Source organism: Mobula birostris, chromosome 2, assembly GCF_030028105.1.
Source record: "Mobula birostris isolate sMobBir1 chromosome 2, sMobBir1.hap1, whole genome shotgun sequence".
NCBI lineage: Eukaryota > Metazoa > Chordata > Chondrichthyes > Myliobatiformes > Myliobatidae > Mobula > Mobula birostris.
This window is the reverse complement of record NC_092371.1, coordinates 130765022-130781240: the sequence shown is the minus strand read 5'-3', so window position 1 is coordinate 130781240 and position 16219 is coordinate 130765022. Positions and strand designations below refer to the sequence as shown.

At 39.6% G+C, this 16219-nt stretch overlaps 1 protein-coding gene across 9 annotated transcripts in view; it reads left to right on the top strand.

The window, feature by feature from the left end:
• The window catches only part of LOC140191079 (serine/threonine-protein kinase MRCK alpha-like), a 596213-nt gene that overhangs the window by 229401 nt on the left and 350593 nt on the right, over positions 1-16219 (top strand). For all 9 annotated transcript variants that reach the window (XM_072248222.1, XM_072248216.1, XM_072248164.1 and 6 more), the window contains one exon: positions 1626-1774. In XM_072248222.1, coding sequence (XP_072104323.1) covers positions 1626-1774 — 149 coding nt within the window. The remainder of the gene's footprint in view (positions 1-1625; positions 1775-16219) is intronic.

Genomic DNA, 16219 nt, shown 5'->3' with positions numbered 1-16219 from the left:
GATATAGATCTGAGGGGCATGATAATAGGTTTGCAGATGGTACAAAAGTTGTGCATGAGGGAAAAGGCTATATGTGGACCACAAGAAGATATAATTGGGTAAAAAAAAATAGAAAATTAGAATTTAATCTTAAGCAGAATGAAAACTGCACTTGGAGAAGGGTTGCAAAGCAAGGGATTAAGTATTAAGTGACAGGATAAGATAGTCTGCTGTAGGAATTCAGCAGGTTGAGCAGTATATGTGGAGGAGAAGTGAATTATTGACATTTTGGGCCAAGACCTTGTATCAGGACAGTTGAGTGGAAAGGGGAGATAGCAAGGATGAAGAGGGAAAAAAAGGAGTGAGACAGAACACTATCAGACTGAGGCAAAATAATTTAAACATAAATCTCATAGAAATGGTATCCACCTTTATGTAGTTTCTCCAGAGTTTTTGATGGCAGTGTGTTTAGATTTACATTATATTTCCCCAACAGTAGTGTGAAAAATGTGCTATTCTACCAGTGAAAGAGGATAGAGTGTAACTTCAGCTTTTGGTGCTAATGAGTGAAATTATTATTCCTCATTTGGCTGTGTACAGTTTTAACTTTTTTTAAACCTTTATCTACTTGCACTAAAGATTTTAACTTTGTGAGTGTTGGCAGATGTTGTGCAGGCAAAGGCAGTGAACTCACTGATTTTCGATCTGAGACAGGCCAGGAAATGTATTTTCTACAAGTACGTCTGGTTTCTATTAAATTTATAAGTTTATTGTGGAACCACAATATTTGAGTGACTGAAAGAAGTGATTTAACTAAAAAGTACACCGTACTTGAATCTAGATTGGAAATAAAAACTAATAATTATACTTAATTTCTTTTACTCTTAAGCTATTTAATTAGGATTATGGAAAGTCGTGTTTGCATAAACGCTCCTTTTAAAAAATATGTGCTGCTCTGCATCATATTTAGAGCACAGGGTGGCTGGTTTTCATAAACACATGCTGAGAATGCACTGGACAGACTTTAGTTGTTCACAAATTCAGCACCATCTAAGTAATTTCAAACATGTCAGAGATCCTTGCATGAAAAATACATATTTATTTAAATTTGTAGAGTCAGTAACTTACAGGTTCCTTTTGCAGGTTAATCAGCTCTGATTGGATGGTGATCTTTAGGTTCCTCAGTCTCACTTGTGACAGGAGGTTATTGGCTTATCAGGTATCATGGCTGTTTTCACCACATTGAAGTTCACAGGGCTACAGACCATGGTTTACACCAGGCAAGATTAACTGGCCTTAATCTTGGTACTTGGACAACCTCTATTCTGAATGGTGTGATGCATTTCACACTGATATCTTCTTAACGTTAATAAGAATAGAGGCAACTGGTTTCATATCTACTTCCAGTTTGTCTGGCAGTTGGATTTCTGAACCTCACGGCATATAAAGCTTAGCGCCTTAACCAGTCTGATTCTAGAGTGAAGCAATGTAAATTTATAGCAAAGCCTCAGTTTCTGTTATTCCAGTTAGGTGAGATTTGAATTTCTGAAGTTCTGATGAAAGTGTAATCTAGTAAAATTCAATACATATAGAAATAAGAAAGTTTCAGATTCCCTCACTATTGTTCTGCTTTTCCTTGACTCTAGTATCTTGTTATGGACTACTATGTGGGTGGAGATCTCTTAACACTACTTAGTAAATTTGAGGACCGATTACCAGAAGACATGGCAAAGTTCTACTTGGCAGAAATGGTGTTGGCCATCGATTCAGTTCATCAGTTACATTATGTGCACAGGTAAGATGAACTAACATAATAGTTTGATAGTTCATGAAATGTATTAGAATCTAAACTTTATTTTTGTCACAATTTCATGGATTGTCATAATTTTCCTATTTTCTAAACACTTATATTTACAGATTATTTTAAACTGTTGTGTAGTCCTACTCCTAATGGACTTAGCTGTAGCATTTTCAAAATTATTAATTTTTTTGTGCATACGAATGAATACCAGCTTTTCAAATGAAAATTAATGAAAAGAACTAAGCTAACTTTTGTCACAATTAATGTCAACAAATACCTTCATGGATTTGAGCTGAACTTCTTTACTAACTCTATAAAGAAAGCTGAGAGCTGATTCAAGTAAATCTCCAGCATTTGTGGGTCAGAACTGATTACAGAGGTGGGGAATTAATTTCATAGACGTTAGGATAAATAGAATGTAGAGGGACAGCTTTATTTCTGTTCCTTGATCTACTGAATCATTATCCAGTTAAAATGACTAGGAGTCATCACAATTATAGATGTACAATGATGATGGGTTATTCATTAACATTTCCAATTTTAAAGTAAATTTATTATCGAAGTATGTACTATATGTTACCCTATGCTACATTTCCTTGCTGGCATTTATAAGGTGAAAAAGAAATACAGTAGATTTTTTGAAAATTCTGAAACAAAGATTGACATACACTAATGTACAAAGGAAAACAAAAGTATGCAAATAAAAATAATACTGAAACATGATTTGTAAAGAGCCCTTGAAAAGTGAGTCTGTAGGTAGTAGAATCAATTCGGAGTAGTGGTGAATGAAGTTATCCACATTAGTTCAGGTAATAATTGTTCCTGAACCTGGTGATGTGGGACATAAGGCTTCTGTACTTCCTACCCGATGGTAGTAGTAAGAAGAGGACATTCCATTTAAAATCAGAACTCCACTGCTCTGTGTCATATTTATAACATATAACTACTGGTCCTGAGAAAAACATGCATAGGAGACATCACTTGTTCACCAGCTCAGCACTATTTAAATCTCTTTAAGCATGTCAGAATTCCTTGTATGGAAAAGGCTTAATTTTTAAACTACTATGCTAACAGTAATCTACAGGTTCCTTTCATAGCAGATGTATGTCACATGCCCCTTCATTTCTGCCCCATAATTCACTGAAGCCCACTGTACCTTAGTTCCCTTTGTGTGCGAATATCTGCCAATCTCTGTCTCAGATATTCTTAGAGACTGAGTCTCCACAGTTCTCTCATGCAGAGAATTTCAAAGAATGGTTACCCGCTTGGTGAAGAAAATTCTAATCTCAGTCTTGAGTGGCCACCCATTATTCTTAACTATGTGCTGCCCAGTTCTAGACAATATTCCTGTATCTACCCTGCCAAACCTCGCAAGAATTTTGTATATTTCAATGAGATTCCCTCCCAGTTCTTATAAACTCTGATGAATATAGGTGCAGTCTTAGCAATTCCTCTCTGGAGGACAATAAGGTCTGCTTGCACAAAGGACACAGCATGTGTTGCTTTGGATTTCCAGCACCTGCAGAATTTCTCATGTTTAAGGTTTGCTGCCTCCCAAATCCTGGAATCTATCTGGTTAATCTTGGTTGTGTTCCATCCACTGTAAATGTATTCTTCCTGAGTTTTGAAATCAGGCCTCTGTTCAGTGTCCTACGTGTGATCTCGTCAGGACCTTCTATAATTCCATTCAAAACTTTGTTTATTCAAATCTTCTTGAAATAAAGGCAGATATTACTGTTTTCCCTTATAATTGCTTGCTTTACCTACATGTCTGTTTTCAGTGATTAGTTTATAAATGCACGAGGTCTCTCTGATACCAAGGTCCTTTACTACTTAAAATATACTACATTTATACTACATTTTCTAGTTTTGCGCATTAGATTCCATTCTGTCCTTGTCATTGACATAGCCTCTTTTATCTTGTCAAAACCTCTCTGCATCTGCTTGACAAGCTAAATTGTTACCCAGCTTGGTATCGTTATAAAACTCAGATATATGACACAATCCTCCATCCAGATCATTGCTGTAGTTTGTGAACAGCTGTGGCACCAGCTCCGGTTCCTGTGGCAGCTCACCAGTCACAACCTACAGCCTGAAATGAATAATTTTATCTTGCGCATTTTTGTATTAATTAACCAGTCCTTAATTCATGCTAATATACAACTTCCGATGACTCTTAATTTTGTGTGATACTATCTCAAGCTCCCCATTATACATCTAGGTCCTAGAGCCTGCACTCCTTTCCATTCACTGGGACTTGGTTCCTCTGCCCTCTTTCTAGTCACTCTGGCGTTGATGCCCACACTACTTTTTTATCATCAGATTCCAGTTTCTGTAGTCCCTATCCACTCACCTTGCTCCTGGTTCTCGCGCTTCCTTTCAACCTATCTGGTTTATTGGACTATTAAGCTGTTTAACATCTAAATAAAGTGAATTCTATTACATTGATGTAGCTGGGAAAAACATGACAATCTGGCATTACCGAAGTCCCATGTAAATGTGTATTGAGTTTTTGGATTTAAAAAAAGTAAAAGATTTATCAAGGATGATTTCTGTTTCACAAATCTGTGTTGGTTTTGCCTGATGTTATTTTCTAAGCACCCTGTTATCGTGTCCTCATCAGTAGGTTCTAGCATATGTCCTATCATTGACATCTGGCTAATCCCTATTTACTTTCCTCTTTTCTTAAATAATAGAGCTGTTCTTAATAATTTTTAATCCGTAGGAATATTCAAGAGTGTGGTATTTTGGAATATATACATTTTTGTGAATTACCTTGGGCCCATCTGAGACTGCATGTGAAATATTGTGAACAGCTCTGTTCAATTAAAAATGGATATAGTTACAATAGAAGATTTGTACAAGGGATCACATATGTGATAATTACATATCAAGGAAGTGCATTTTTCCAGAGCACGAGAGCAGCAAAAGAGCAAACACTTGTCATTCTGATAATTGTTGCTAAAGCACATTGAATGTAGCTGCAGTTATTCAAATGTGTGAGCTAAACAGCAGGATGGAAAATTATTACCCTTTCAGGAACACACTAAGGCATTTTTCATGTAAGATGTGACGTTTTCCCATTCTCACTCAGTCCAATTTTTCTGAAGTCATTTAACAACAACTGCCCTCATAAGTACATACTGTTTCAATAACACAGGCAGATGGGAATAGCAGCCCAGTTGTCTTAGATGAAAAGCCTGTTTACATGCTGCATAACTCTATGACTTTTCATGGGAAAGACAAGGATTTCACAAAATTGTTCCTGATTTTCCTGTTTATTTTGTAATTTCCTCTTGTTACTGAACACTTTTCCAGATACAGGTTTTGCTAGCATCAGGATTAGTTTTGTCTATTATTTGTATTGCCAAGCTGGAGACCAGTGTACATTTTCTTTCTACTTCTATGATTAGGCAGGGAAATCCACTTAGCAAGAGAATTTTGGTTCTCTGAAAATACTGGTTAGATGCCTCACTTGCCATATTGTGACTACATCTAATAAAGTTTATTTTAATTTTAGGGAGGTGTTTAGTTTTCTGTTCATTGTTCAGGCCAATGGATTGTGGGTAGGATTCAGATGTGAAAGGCAGTTCTGTGTCACAGCTGTGTCAAGTTTCCTGTTAAAGTTCCTTGGCAGCCATCTTTCTTTAATTTAATAGAAAGTGATAATATAACAAGGACAGCTGGTGAAGTGATATTGCTTTCCTTGTGAAGCTGCACCCACATGCCATATGTATTACACATCCCTTGGAGAGGAATTCTTGTGGATCTTTAGGAAAAGAAGTGAAAGCCAAAACTGGTTTAAATGCAGTCAAGTTATTTAGATTAGTATGTTGCCAGGACACCTAAATCACAGACTGCTTTTAATACTTGATGACAGATACAGGAATTGACCTGGTCTGGCTCGCGTTTAGATGTCTATACATTAAGGGAAGAGACTATATCAGTTATATAAGATTTTTCTGGGCTATGCATCACTTTTCACAAGCTAATAAAACAATTAAATGTAATTAATTCTGGTGGGACAAAACAACTTTTTTCAAGTGTACTGATTTTCATATCTTAATCCCTGCAGTCTGAAAAAAGTCATGCAGTAAAGTGCGACTGAGGAATTGAATTCTAAGCACAGTGCTGGCAAGTTGCTAAAATAAAATGTGCGTTGTCAAAACTCTGTTTATAAAATCTTTGCTGTTTTTGCTTCAGAATTTCTCTGTATGCCAAAAGTAATACAGGTTTCCCCACTAACCGAAGGTAGGGCGTTCCTATGAGACGATTCGTAAGCCGGAATGTCGTAAAGTGAAGAAGCAATTACCATTTATTAATATGGGAAATAATTTTGAGCATTCCCAGACCCAAAAAATAACCTACAAAATCATGCCAAATAACACATAAAACCTTAAGTAACAGTAACATATGGTAAAAACAGGAATGATATGATAAATACACAGCCTATATAAAGTAGAAATACTTTTCTGCAGCACTGTCTAGCGCAGCGAAAATCTCACGGCAGCGCTCTCGGCAGAAACACTCTCTCCAGTAACCTTTAAGCTATGAAGCTGCCAAATCATACCAAATAACACATAAAAATAAACAGCCTATATAAAGTAGAAATAATGTATGTACAGTGTAGTTTCACTTACCAGAATCGGGAAAACTCCAATAAATTGGCAGTTTCCTCACAGTTAAACACTTGCTTATACGAATAACCACCTTCTAAAATTATTTTCTTCAGTTCAGCTGGGAACTTTTTGGCAGCTTTAGTATCAGCCGAAGCACTCGCTCTGAATAACGTTAAACCATTAAGCTGTCCTCTCCTCAGAAACTGATCAAACCACCCATGACTGCCTTTAAATTCTACTTTCGCAACACTTTCATCACCATCGTCCAGTGCTTTCTGTTTCAGCTTATTAAAAAGACTGACTGATTTCTCCTTAAGTATAAGAAAACTTAATGGAACACCACATTTTGTACACCCATCAATCCACTCAAACAATAGACTTTCCATTTTATCCATTATTGGATGCCGACTAAGAGAGACCACTTTGCTACGAGCAGAACCAACAGTAACATCGGCAGCTTTCAAAATTCTTTCTCTCTGCATATAAATAGTGCAAATGGTGGACGCAGGCAAGTTCAACGCACGGACAATGACCTTACTTTGTTCACCACGATTGAAACGCTTAATTATGTCTAGTTTTACACTAAGTGTAACACCCTTACGAGCTCTTTTAGGCTTTTCCGATACCTTAGAACTCATCTTGCTAACGGATGCACAAAATAAATCGAGATAAAGCACGTGCTTAAGCAATGGCGGCTAGAATGCAGTTCCTTGGGAGGAGCTTGGCTGTTCAGGCGCGCGCTGCCTTTTTTCGTCACAGTGAAAACACCTTCTGTTAGCGAAAACAAGTAACTAATGTAGGTCTTTTGTAACAGCAGGTGTTGTAAAGCAAGCGTTCAGAAAACGGAGGCCACCTGTAACATTCATGCTAGGCTGCTGTCCATTGGTTAGTGTGACACTGTATCTGTGTAAAAAATCTAATCAGTACTAGTTTTTACAGAACTCAAAAGCATATTTATGACACAAAAGGTAAATCAACGAGTTTAAGCTGTCTGCAGGTTTTTGTGGCGTTTTGCACGAACTTAATGAGTACATCAGATTTCATGCTTTTGTATTGCTTCCTTTCAGTACAAGGTTCCATGAGAATGCTCCATTTTCACATTCAATGCACTCATATCCAAACCTAAAAAAAGGAAGACTTGGATTTAGAAAGTGACTTCTACAGCCACAGGCCAGGCTAAAGCCCTTTCCATGCATTGAATTATTTCAGAAGTACCTAGAATTGAAAATTCAACAACTAATTTGTATTTGGCAAGCTCAAAGAAACAGCCTGTTGGAATGATATAATTTATTTACAGCTGTAAGTGTTCACTACCTCGTCAGTGAGAATTCTCTGCTCTCCTTTGAATGAGTGCAATGAGATCCATAGTGTGTCCACCTGAAACAAAAGATGGGGCCTTGGTTTAGTGTATTAGAAAAATAGTATCACTGACAGCCCAACACTCCCTCAGTATTGTCCTTGCATGTTAGTGCTCAAGTGTCCAGCAAATGATTTTGAGATTGGTATACTGTAACTGAGCCATGGCTGATCAATTCATTGCTGATGTGGTACTGTGATGTACACAGATATCCTATCTGTTAATATGGAGGTGCTGGTGCTACTTATATGAGCTCTGGTTTTTGTCCTTTTGGTTGTCCTCAGGCACTCCTAGGAATGAAGAGAGCACATTGCTACTAATCCTGGATCTTTTTCATCAAACGTCTATCCACTTCAACCCTACTAATTACACTCTGTTTTAAATTGACAATCTCATATAGTTTTCACCCTTAAAGTATTTTTATTTTGTATTTCTCATTACTGACTCCTAACTTAATAAACTACCTCTTCATTGCCAGTCTGTTCTATTCATCCAATCTAGTGGAGAAATTCATATTAATTCACATCTGCCATGACAACTATGTGATAGTCATATCAGGACTAAGATACAGAGCAAGCATTAGTAAGTTTATCACCAATTAATCCTTTACTCGTATTAGTTGAGGGATATATGTTGGATCAATTTGGGATTGCTTTTTCAAGTAGTCAAGACACACACCTCTTCTCTCCCACACACCTCCCCCCACCCCCAAACTGTACTTCAGTTGACTTTATTTCATATATCCTTCATATACATGAGTAAAAGTCTTTACGTTACATCTCTGTCTAAGTGTGCAATTTATAGTAATTTATAATAAATAGTATGTACAACAGGGCAGTCAGTACAAAATAGAAATACAATTGTATCAGCATGAATTAATCAGTCTGATGGCCTGGTGGAAGAAGCTGTCCCGGAGGCTGTTGGTCCTCTCTTTTATGCTGCAGTACCGTTTCTCGGATGGTAGCAGCTGGAACAGTTTGTGGTTGGAGTGACGCGGGCCCCCAATTATCCTTCGGGTCCTTTTTACCCACCTGTCTGTAAATGTCCTGAGTAGTGGGACGTTAACATCTATAGATCCACTGGGTTGTCCGTACCACTCTCTGCAGAGTCCTGCGATTGAGGAAATTACAGTTCCCATAACAAGCAGTGATGCAGCTAGTCAGGATGCTCTCAATTGTGCCCGTGTAGAAAGTTCTAGGGATTTGGGGGGTCCATACCAAACTCCTTCAACCGCGTGAGGAGAAAGAGGTACTGTTGTGCCTTTTTCACCACACAGCCAGTATGTACAGACCACGTGATGTGTATGCCGAGGAGCTTAAAGCTGTTCACCCTCTCAACCCCAGATCCACAGATGTCACTAGGGGTTAGCCTGTCTCCATTCCTCTTGTAATCCAGAACCAGTTCCTTTGTTTTTGAGACATTGAGGGAAAGGTTATTTTCTTGATACCACCATGTCAGGGTGATGACTTCTTTTTTTTAGGCTGCCTCATTATTATCTGTGATAAGACCAATCAGTGTAGTGGTGTCAGCAAAATTAATTAGCACATTGGAGTTGTGAGTGGTGACACAGTCATGGGTGTACAGAGAATAAAGGAGGGGGCTTAGGACACAACCCTGAGGGGCACCTGTGTAGAGGGGCAGAGGTGAGGGAGCTCACTCTTACCACCTGCCAGTGATCTTGACAGGAAGTCCAGGATCCAGCTACACAAGGTGGGGTGAAGGCCAAGGTCTCTGAGCTTCTTGTCAAGTCTGGAGGGAATTATGTGCTGAATGCTGAACTATGGTCTAAGAACAGCATTCTCACATAAGCATCCCTCTTCTCCAGGTGTGTAAGGATGGCGTGAAGAGCTGTGGCTATTGCATCATCTGTCGATCGGTTGTGTCGATAGGTGAATTGTAGGGGGTCCTGCGTGGGCGGTAGCATGCTGCAAATGTAGTCCTTGACCGGCGTCTCAAAGCATTTACTTATTATTGAGGTGAGTGTGACAGGACACCAGTCGTTCAGACATGTTACCTTGTTTTGATGCAGGAAGGCACTCTACAATAGGAGAGGGAGAGATTAAAAATGTCTGTGAACATACCTACCGGTTGTGCCGGGCACACACTGAGTGCCCACCCCGGGTTGACCTCTGGTCTCGTAGCCTTGCGACTGTCCACTCATTGGAAGCACCTGTGTACTTCAGCCTCAGAGATGACCGAGCTGCAGGTCACATCAGCAGCTGTCCTCAGGGGCTTATCAGTGTTGGCAACATCGAATCAAGTGTAAAAAAGATTTAGCTCATCTGGGAGAGAGGCAGCGATGTTGGAAACCCCACTGCGTTTAGCTTTGAAGTGTGCGATGGTGTGCAGGCCTTGTCATTAGCTCTGTGTTGTTGGGGGAGAATTGAGTGTGGATCTTGTCCCTGTGTTGTTGTTTCGCCGTCTTAATGACTTTGCCCAGATCATAGCTGCATTTCTTGAGTTGCTTTTAGTCACCGGCAATGTAAGCTCTGTGTCGCATGGTAAGTGCTGTTCACACAGAACTGTTGATAATAGGGTTCTGGTTTGGATAGACCCTGACTGATTTCTGGGGGACAACATCTTCATCATGGAAGATATTCCAGTTGACGTCATCAAAGCAGTCCTGTAGCCCTCATCAGATTGACTTGCTGATTCAAATTCTTCCAGTCAGTTTTTAATTCGTTCATTGACCAGATCTTCTCCTATGACAAGGACATAAGAATCTTATTCACTCACCTTGGGTCAGGAACTATGAAGTGTAATAAGGCATGATTGTTGAACATTGCTGTCACTGCTTGGTAAATCCCAGGCTGCCAAAGGTATTTTGATAATAGAGGCAGTGGGACAATCTTGTGATGATTGGTGTATGCCTTGTTAATTAATACAAACGCTTGACCTGAGTTTCTCAGATGATTTCAGGTTTCCACCTATATGGCCTTCCCTTATATTGTACTTCTAGTTTCTGTGAAGATGTGCTTCTTCTCTCCTTGATTTGCATTCTCCTGTGTGGATTTGTATATTCACGACTTGCTGTCATGATCACAGCCTTACAACCTGAAAATTATTCCAACTGTTTTCTCCTATAAGGGCATGAGAAGTTGGAGCAGGAATAGGTCAACCTGCCATTGAGCTTGATCTGCCATTTGTCAGGGTAGGGCTGTTCTTTTATTCCACACTGTTTGCCTGCCACATCCTCATATCCTCTGATTTGTGTAATATCCATAAATCTATTGATATTTGCTTTGAATAAAGTCAATAACTGTGCCACAATGTTCCATCGGAGTCGGGAATTCTAAAGGTTAATCATTCTTTATAGTAAGAAACTCATCCTATTTTAGTCCTAAATGGCTTACCACTCATTCTGAGATAATGCCCTTTGGTTCCAGACTTAAGAGAATGCAAATTGAGTATACTTCTTAGCTCCATAAACAGTACACAAGAAATAGAGCAGTAGGAGGCCATCTGGCCCGTCGAGCCTGCTCTGCCATTCAATAAGATCATGGCTGATCTGGCCATGAACTCATCTCCACCTACCTGCCTTTTCCCCATAACCCTTAATTTCTCTACTATGCAAAAATCTATCCAACCTCATCTGAAATATATTTACTGAGGTAGCCTTCACTGTTCCATTGTTCAGAGAATTCCACGGATTCACCACTCTCTGGGAAAAGCATTTCCTCCTCATCTCTGTCCTAAATCTACTCTCCCAAATCTTGAGGCTATGTCCTCTAGTTCAAGTCTCAATACCAGTGAAAACAACTTTCCTGCCTCTATCTTATCTAACCCTTTCATAATTTTATATGTTTCTAAAAGATCTCCTCTCATTGTTCTGAATTCCAGGGAATATAGTCCCAGGCAACACGATCTCTCCTCATAGTCTACTACTTTTCAAGGAAACACTCCAGTGAATTTTGGATGCATTCTCATTATGACAGAAACACGCTTTTTTAGAAACATTGAAAAATAGAAAACCTACAGCACAATACAGGCCCTTTGACCCACAATGATGTGTCGAGCATGTACTTACTTTAGAAATTACTTCGGGTTACCCATAGCCATCTATTTTATGCAAGGAGATTAAAATTGTAGACATCGTTCCAGTGTGATTTCACCAAGGCGCTATATAATGTCTTCACACCTGTACCCAAATCCACTCAAAATATAGTCCAACAAGCAATTTGTACTTCTAACTGTTTACTGCACATGTATGTTAGCTTTTAGTGACTTGTGTATCAGGTCCCTTTGACCATCAACAATTCCCAGTCTTTCACCATTTAACAAACACTGTTTTTCAGTTTTATGCACCAAAGTGAATGACCTCACAATTTCTCACATTATATTCCCCATTAAAGGGAATCCCAAAAAATATTTATAAGTGTGTTAGAAATAAGATAGTAGGAAAGAGTGGGTCCCCTCAGGAGGTGGATGTGTGAATGAGGTCCTAAATGAATATTTATCATTGGATTCAACAATCCAATGGAAAGTAAAGGAGGGTTATGCTGTTCTTCTGGAGTGTGTCTCTTATCAGGCAGGAAGAAATGTTAGTGTAGCCCCCTGGTAAGCCTCAGGCTCGCTCAACTCGCTTTCATCTAGGGAGAGCAGCCTTCGGCCCAGCCAAACTGGGTAATCAAGTTTGTGTGGATGCTGTGTGATGTACCCCATCCTGCCAAATAACAAACAATACACCATATGCAATTAAATGATTACACTTTATAGATCTTACTGGAACTATATAATTAATAGATAAAATATAAAAGGAAAATAAAAGGCGCCAAACTTATCAAAGTTCAACCACTTCGTGCACGACAGTTGGAGCTCAATTAACGGAGTCTTCTTTCCACCGTTTGATCCCCTCCGACCCCCTCGACCCGCCGCCTGGGACCAACCACGGTAGTCGACCAGGCACTCCACACGAGTCTGTCTTTGTCTCCTCTCCTCGCCGAAGACCCTGGGCCTCGGACTCTCATTTGGGGTCTGTCCCACTGCCCAGCCTACAGCATCGCGTCTCCTCTCTCTGCCCCCATCCGCCTTCTGCCTCAAAGTCTGCAAGTAACAATAGCTTACAGACACACAAGAAAGAATAACATTTATCCCAATTGGTTTGTTTCCTCTCTTATCAATAATATAACCCAAACAAGCAGAGAGAGAGAGAACTCCTTACATCGCAGTTATTATTACAGGAAAGCCATTTTAATTATAACATAACAAAGAAGCCATTTTGTTAGCCTCTGCAGTAACATAAAAGAAGAAACCCCTTACATTAGAAATATTGGTGGACATTAGAGTGGATAAATCCCCAGGATCAGATGAGATCTGTCCCAGGATACTGAAGAAGATTTGGGAGGAGATTGCTGGGGTTCTGAGAGTGATCTTTGCACCTCTTTTAGCCACAGCTGAAATAACAGAAAACTGGAGTACAGCTAATGTTGTCCCCTTGCTCAAAATGGGTAGTGGGAATAAGGCTGGAAACTACAGGCTGGTGCACCTCATCTCAATGTTGGGAGAGTTGTTGAATAAGATTATGAGAGACAGAGTTTATGTTCATTTGGAAAAGAGGGAGCTATTTAAGAGGAGTCAGCATTCTTTTATTCAGAGCGAGATCATGTCTCTCAGGTCTTTGAAGAGGTAACTAAGAAAATTAAAGACAGTGGTCAAAGTGGTTTATATAGATTTCAGTAAGACTCTTGACAGAGTCATGCATGGTAGGCTTGTCCAGAAAATTAAGGCACAAGGAATCCCAGGTATTTTGGCAAATTGGATCCATAATTGATTTGGCAAAGTGTGTATGTGTGTGTGTATTGTACTGATGGTTGTCTAAGGATGCTGTGGACATAGGTCAGCTGGAAAGTTGGGTGGAGTGGTTGTGCAAAATGTGTTTCTATTGAAGAAACTAGATATCAAATTCTGATCAATATGCAAAGTAAAGTTAATGAGACAGTTTATACTTTGTATGCACATCATTGACTATAATTTAAATAAAAATGTCACACTGTTCCTTTGAGAAAAAAATAATTTGCAGTAAAGAACAGGATTGTTCTTTAGGAATTGGTGCTGATTCAGTGAGCCAAAGCACTTTTTTATTGTTCTGTAATTTGTGTAACATCAAATGTGCCTCACACATCTCCATTAAGTTTCCGGACCTCCATCACCCCCCACCCCCAGGTTAAAGCTCTGCTCTCTATTTGATATTTTACATCCTGGGAGAAAGACTCTGACTAATTATCCTGTCTATGCCTCTCATAACTTTATAAACTTCTATCAGATATCTCCTCAGCTTCTGACTCACCAGAGAAATCAATCCAAGTTTGTCCAACTTCTCCTTATAGCTCATACCCTCTAATCCAGGCAATATTCACGTGAGCCTCTTTTGCACTCTCTCGAAAATTCTGTAATACAGCAACAAGAACTACAACTTGTGGCTTGACCAAATGTGGCTTGACCAAAGTTGAATTTAACTGCAGTATGACTTCCCAACTTTTAAACTTAATTCTCCAACTGGGCTGATGAAGGCAAGCATGGTGCATGCATTCTTTATAGCCATATCTGCTTCTGTTGCCACTTTCAGAGAAATATGGGGCTGTAATCCAAGTTTCTTTGGTACATCAGTGTTGCTAAGGGTCCTGCCATTAAGTGCGTCCTTTCACCTTGCATATGACTTTCCAGAGAACAACATTTCACGTTTGTCCAGATTAAGCTCTATCTGCCATTTCACTGCCAGTATCTCCAACCATGAAAGACCTTATCAAATCCCTTGATAAAGTGCATGTAGACCACATCTACTGCCTCATCAATCATCTTCATCACTTCAAAAATTCCTCAATTTACAAAGATTTGGAAAACTGCTGAACTGATTACTGAAGCAAACTTTGTAATCTTCAACTCCAGCCTGTAGTGAGTACATATCTGACTTTATTTGACCTTTCCATGTTAGGAGGTGCAAGCTTAGATTAATGACGTGGAAAATGAGAAACATCTTGAATATAATTTATTTTCTTGAATGTGAGTGATTTCTTATCTGTGTGATACGAAAACTAAAATATATGCAATAAATGTTAATTACTGGAAACTCACCAAGATCACCATATTTCTTTCCTGTCAGACACACTATGATGCTGTGTAACAGATACTCTGCTGTGATTGAGCTGTTGTTCTTTCAGACATTCAGACTTGTAGTTGTTGGTTTTGTAATTGTGTTTGCACAGGATTTTCCACACAATTTAATAGCTTTTGCAATTCAGTTGATGTTGGAATCTGGAGCAAAACACAATCTGCTGGAGGAATTCAGTTGGTTGATCAGTTCCTGGCATGAAAGGCATTGCTAACTGTTTGGGTCCTTTCCTCCTGCAGATGCCGATTATCCTACTGAGTTCCTTCTTCAGGCTATTAATAATGATTGATACTGGAGAGCCATGTCTGGATTTGCAGCTCAATTACCTTTAGCTTATATGGGAGAATGAGTAGGTGATAGGTAGGAGCTACATGGTATTAGTCATCCCAAAGCTGGAGGAAGCAAGTACCTAAGTGACTGTCAGGAGAAGGAAGGGGAATAGGCAACCAATGCAGAGTACCCCTGTGAATGTACCCTCAATAATAAATATACTGCTTTGGATAAAGTTGGGGGGATGACCTTCTGGGAAGAAGCTGCAGCGAGCAGATCTGTGGCTCAGAAGGGGAGAGAAGAGGAGTGCAGTAGTGACAGGGGATTCCAGAGTTAGAGGAGCAGACAGGCATTTTGGCCTCCCATGTGCCAGGGTCAGGGATGTCTCGGATCGGGTCCACAGCATTCTAATGAGGAAGGGAGAGCAACCAAGAGTCGTGGTACATATCAGTAGCAACAAAGTGGGTAGGAAATGGGAGGATGTCCTGGAGAGAATATAGGGAGTTAGGTAGAAAGCTAAAGAATGGGACCTCCAGACTAGTAATCTGTGGATTGCTGCCTACATTATGTGCCAGTGAGGGTAAGAATAGGATGCTATGGCAGATGAATGTGTGGCTGAGATATTGGTGCAAGGGACAGGGTTTCAGATTTCTGGATTATTGGGATCCCTTTTGGGAAAAGTGTGACCTGTACAAAAAGGACAGGCTGCACCTGAACCCAAGGGTGATCAATATCCTTGTACATAGGTTTGCTAGATCTCTTGGGGAGGATTTAAACTAAGTTGGCAGGAGAATAGGAACCGTAATAATAGGGCTGAGGATGGGGTAGTTGGTGTACAACTAGATGCAGTGTGTAGTGAGACTGAGAGAAAGAACAGGTGGGTGATGGGGGAAAATTGCAGTCAGTGGGATGAGTTCAAGTGTAAAGGGTAAAACTGAAAAGGGGAATGAATACAGGACAGAAAGTGTTATATTGGAATGCACGCAATGTATGGGATAAGGTGATTTTGTAGTGCGATTAGATATTGGCATGTATGACATTGTGGGCAACTCTGAATCATGGCTAAAAGAAGATCATAATTGGGA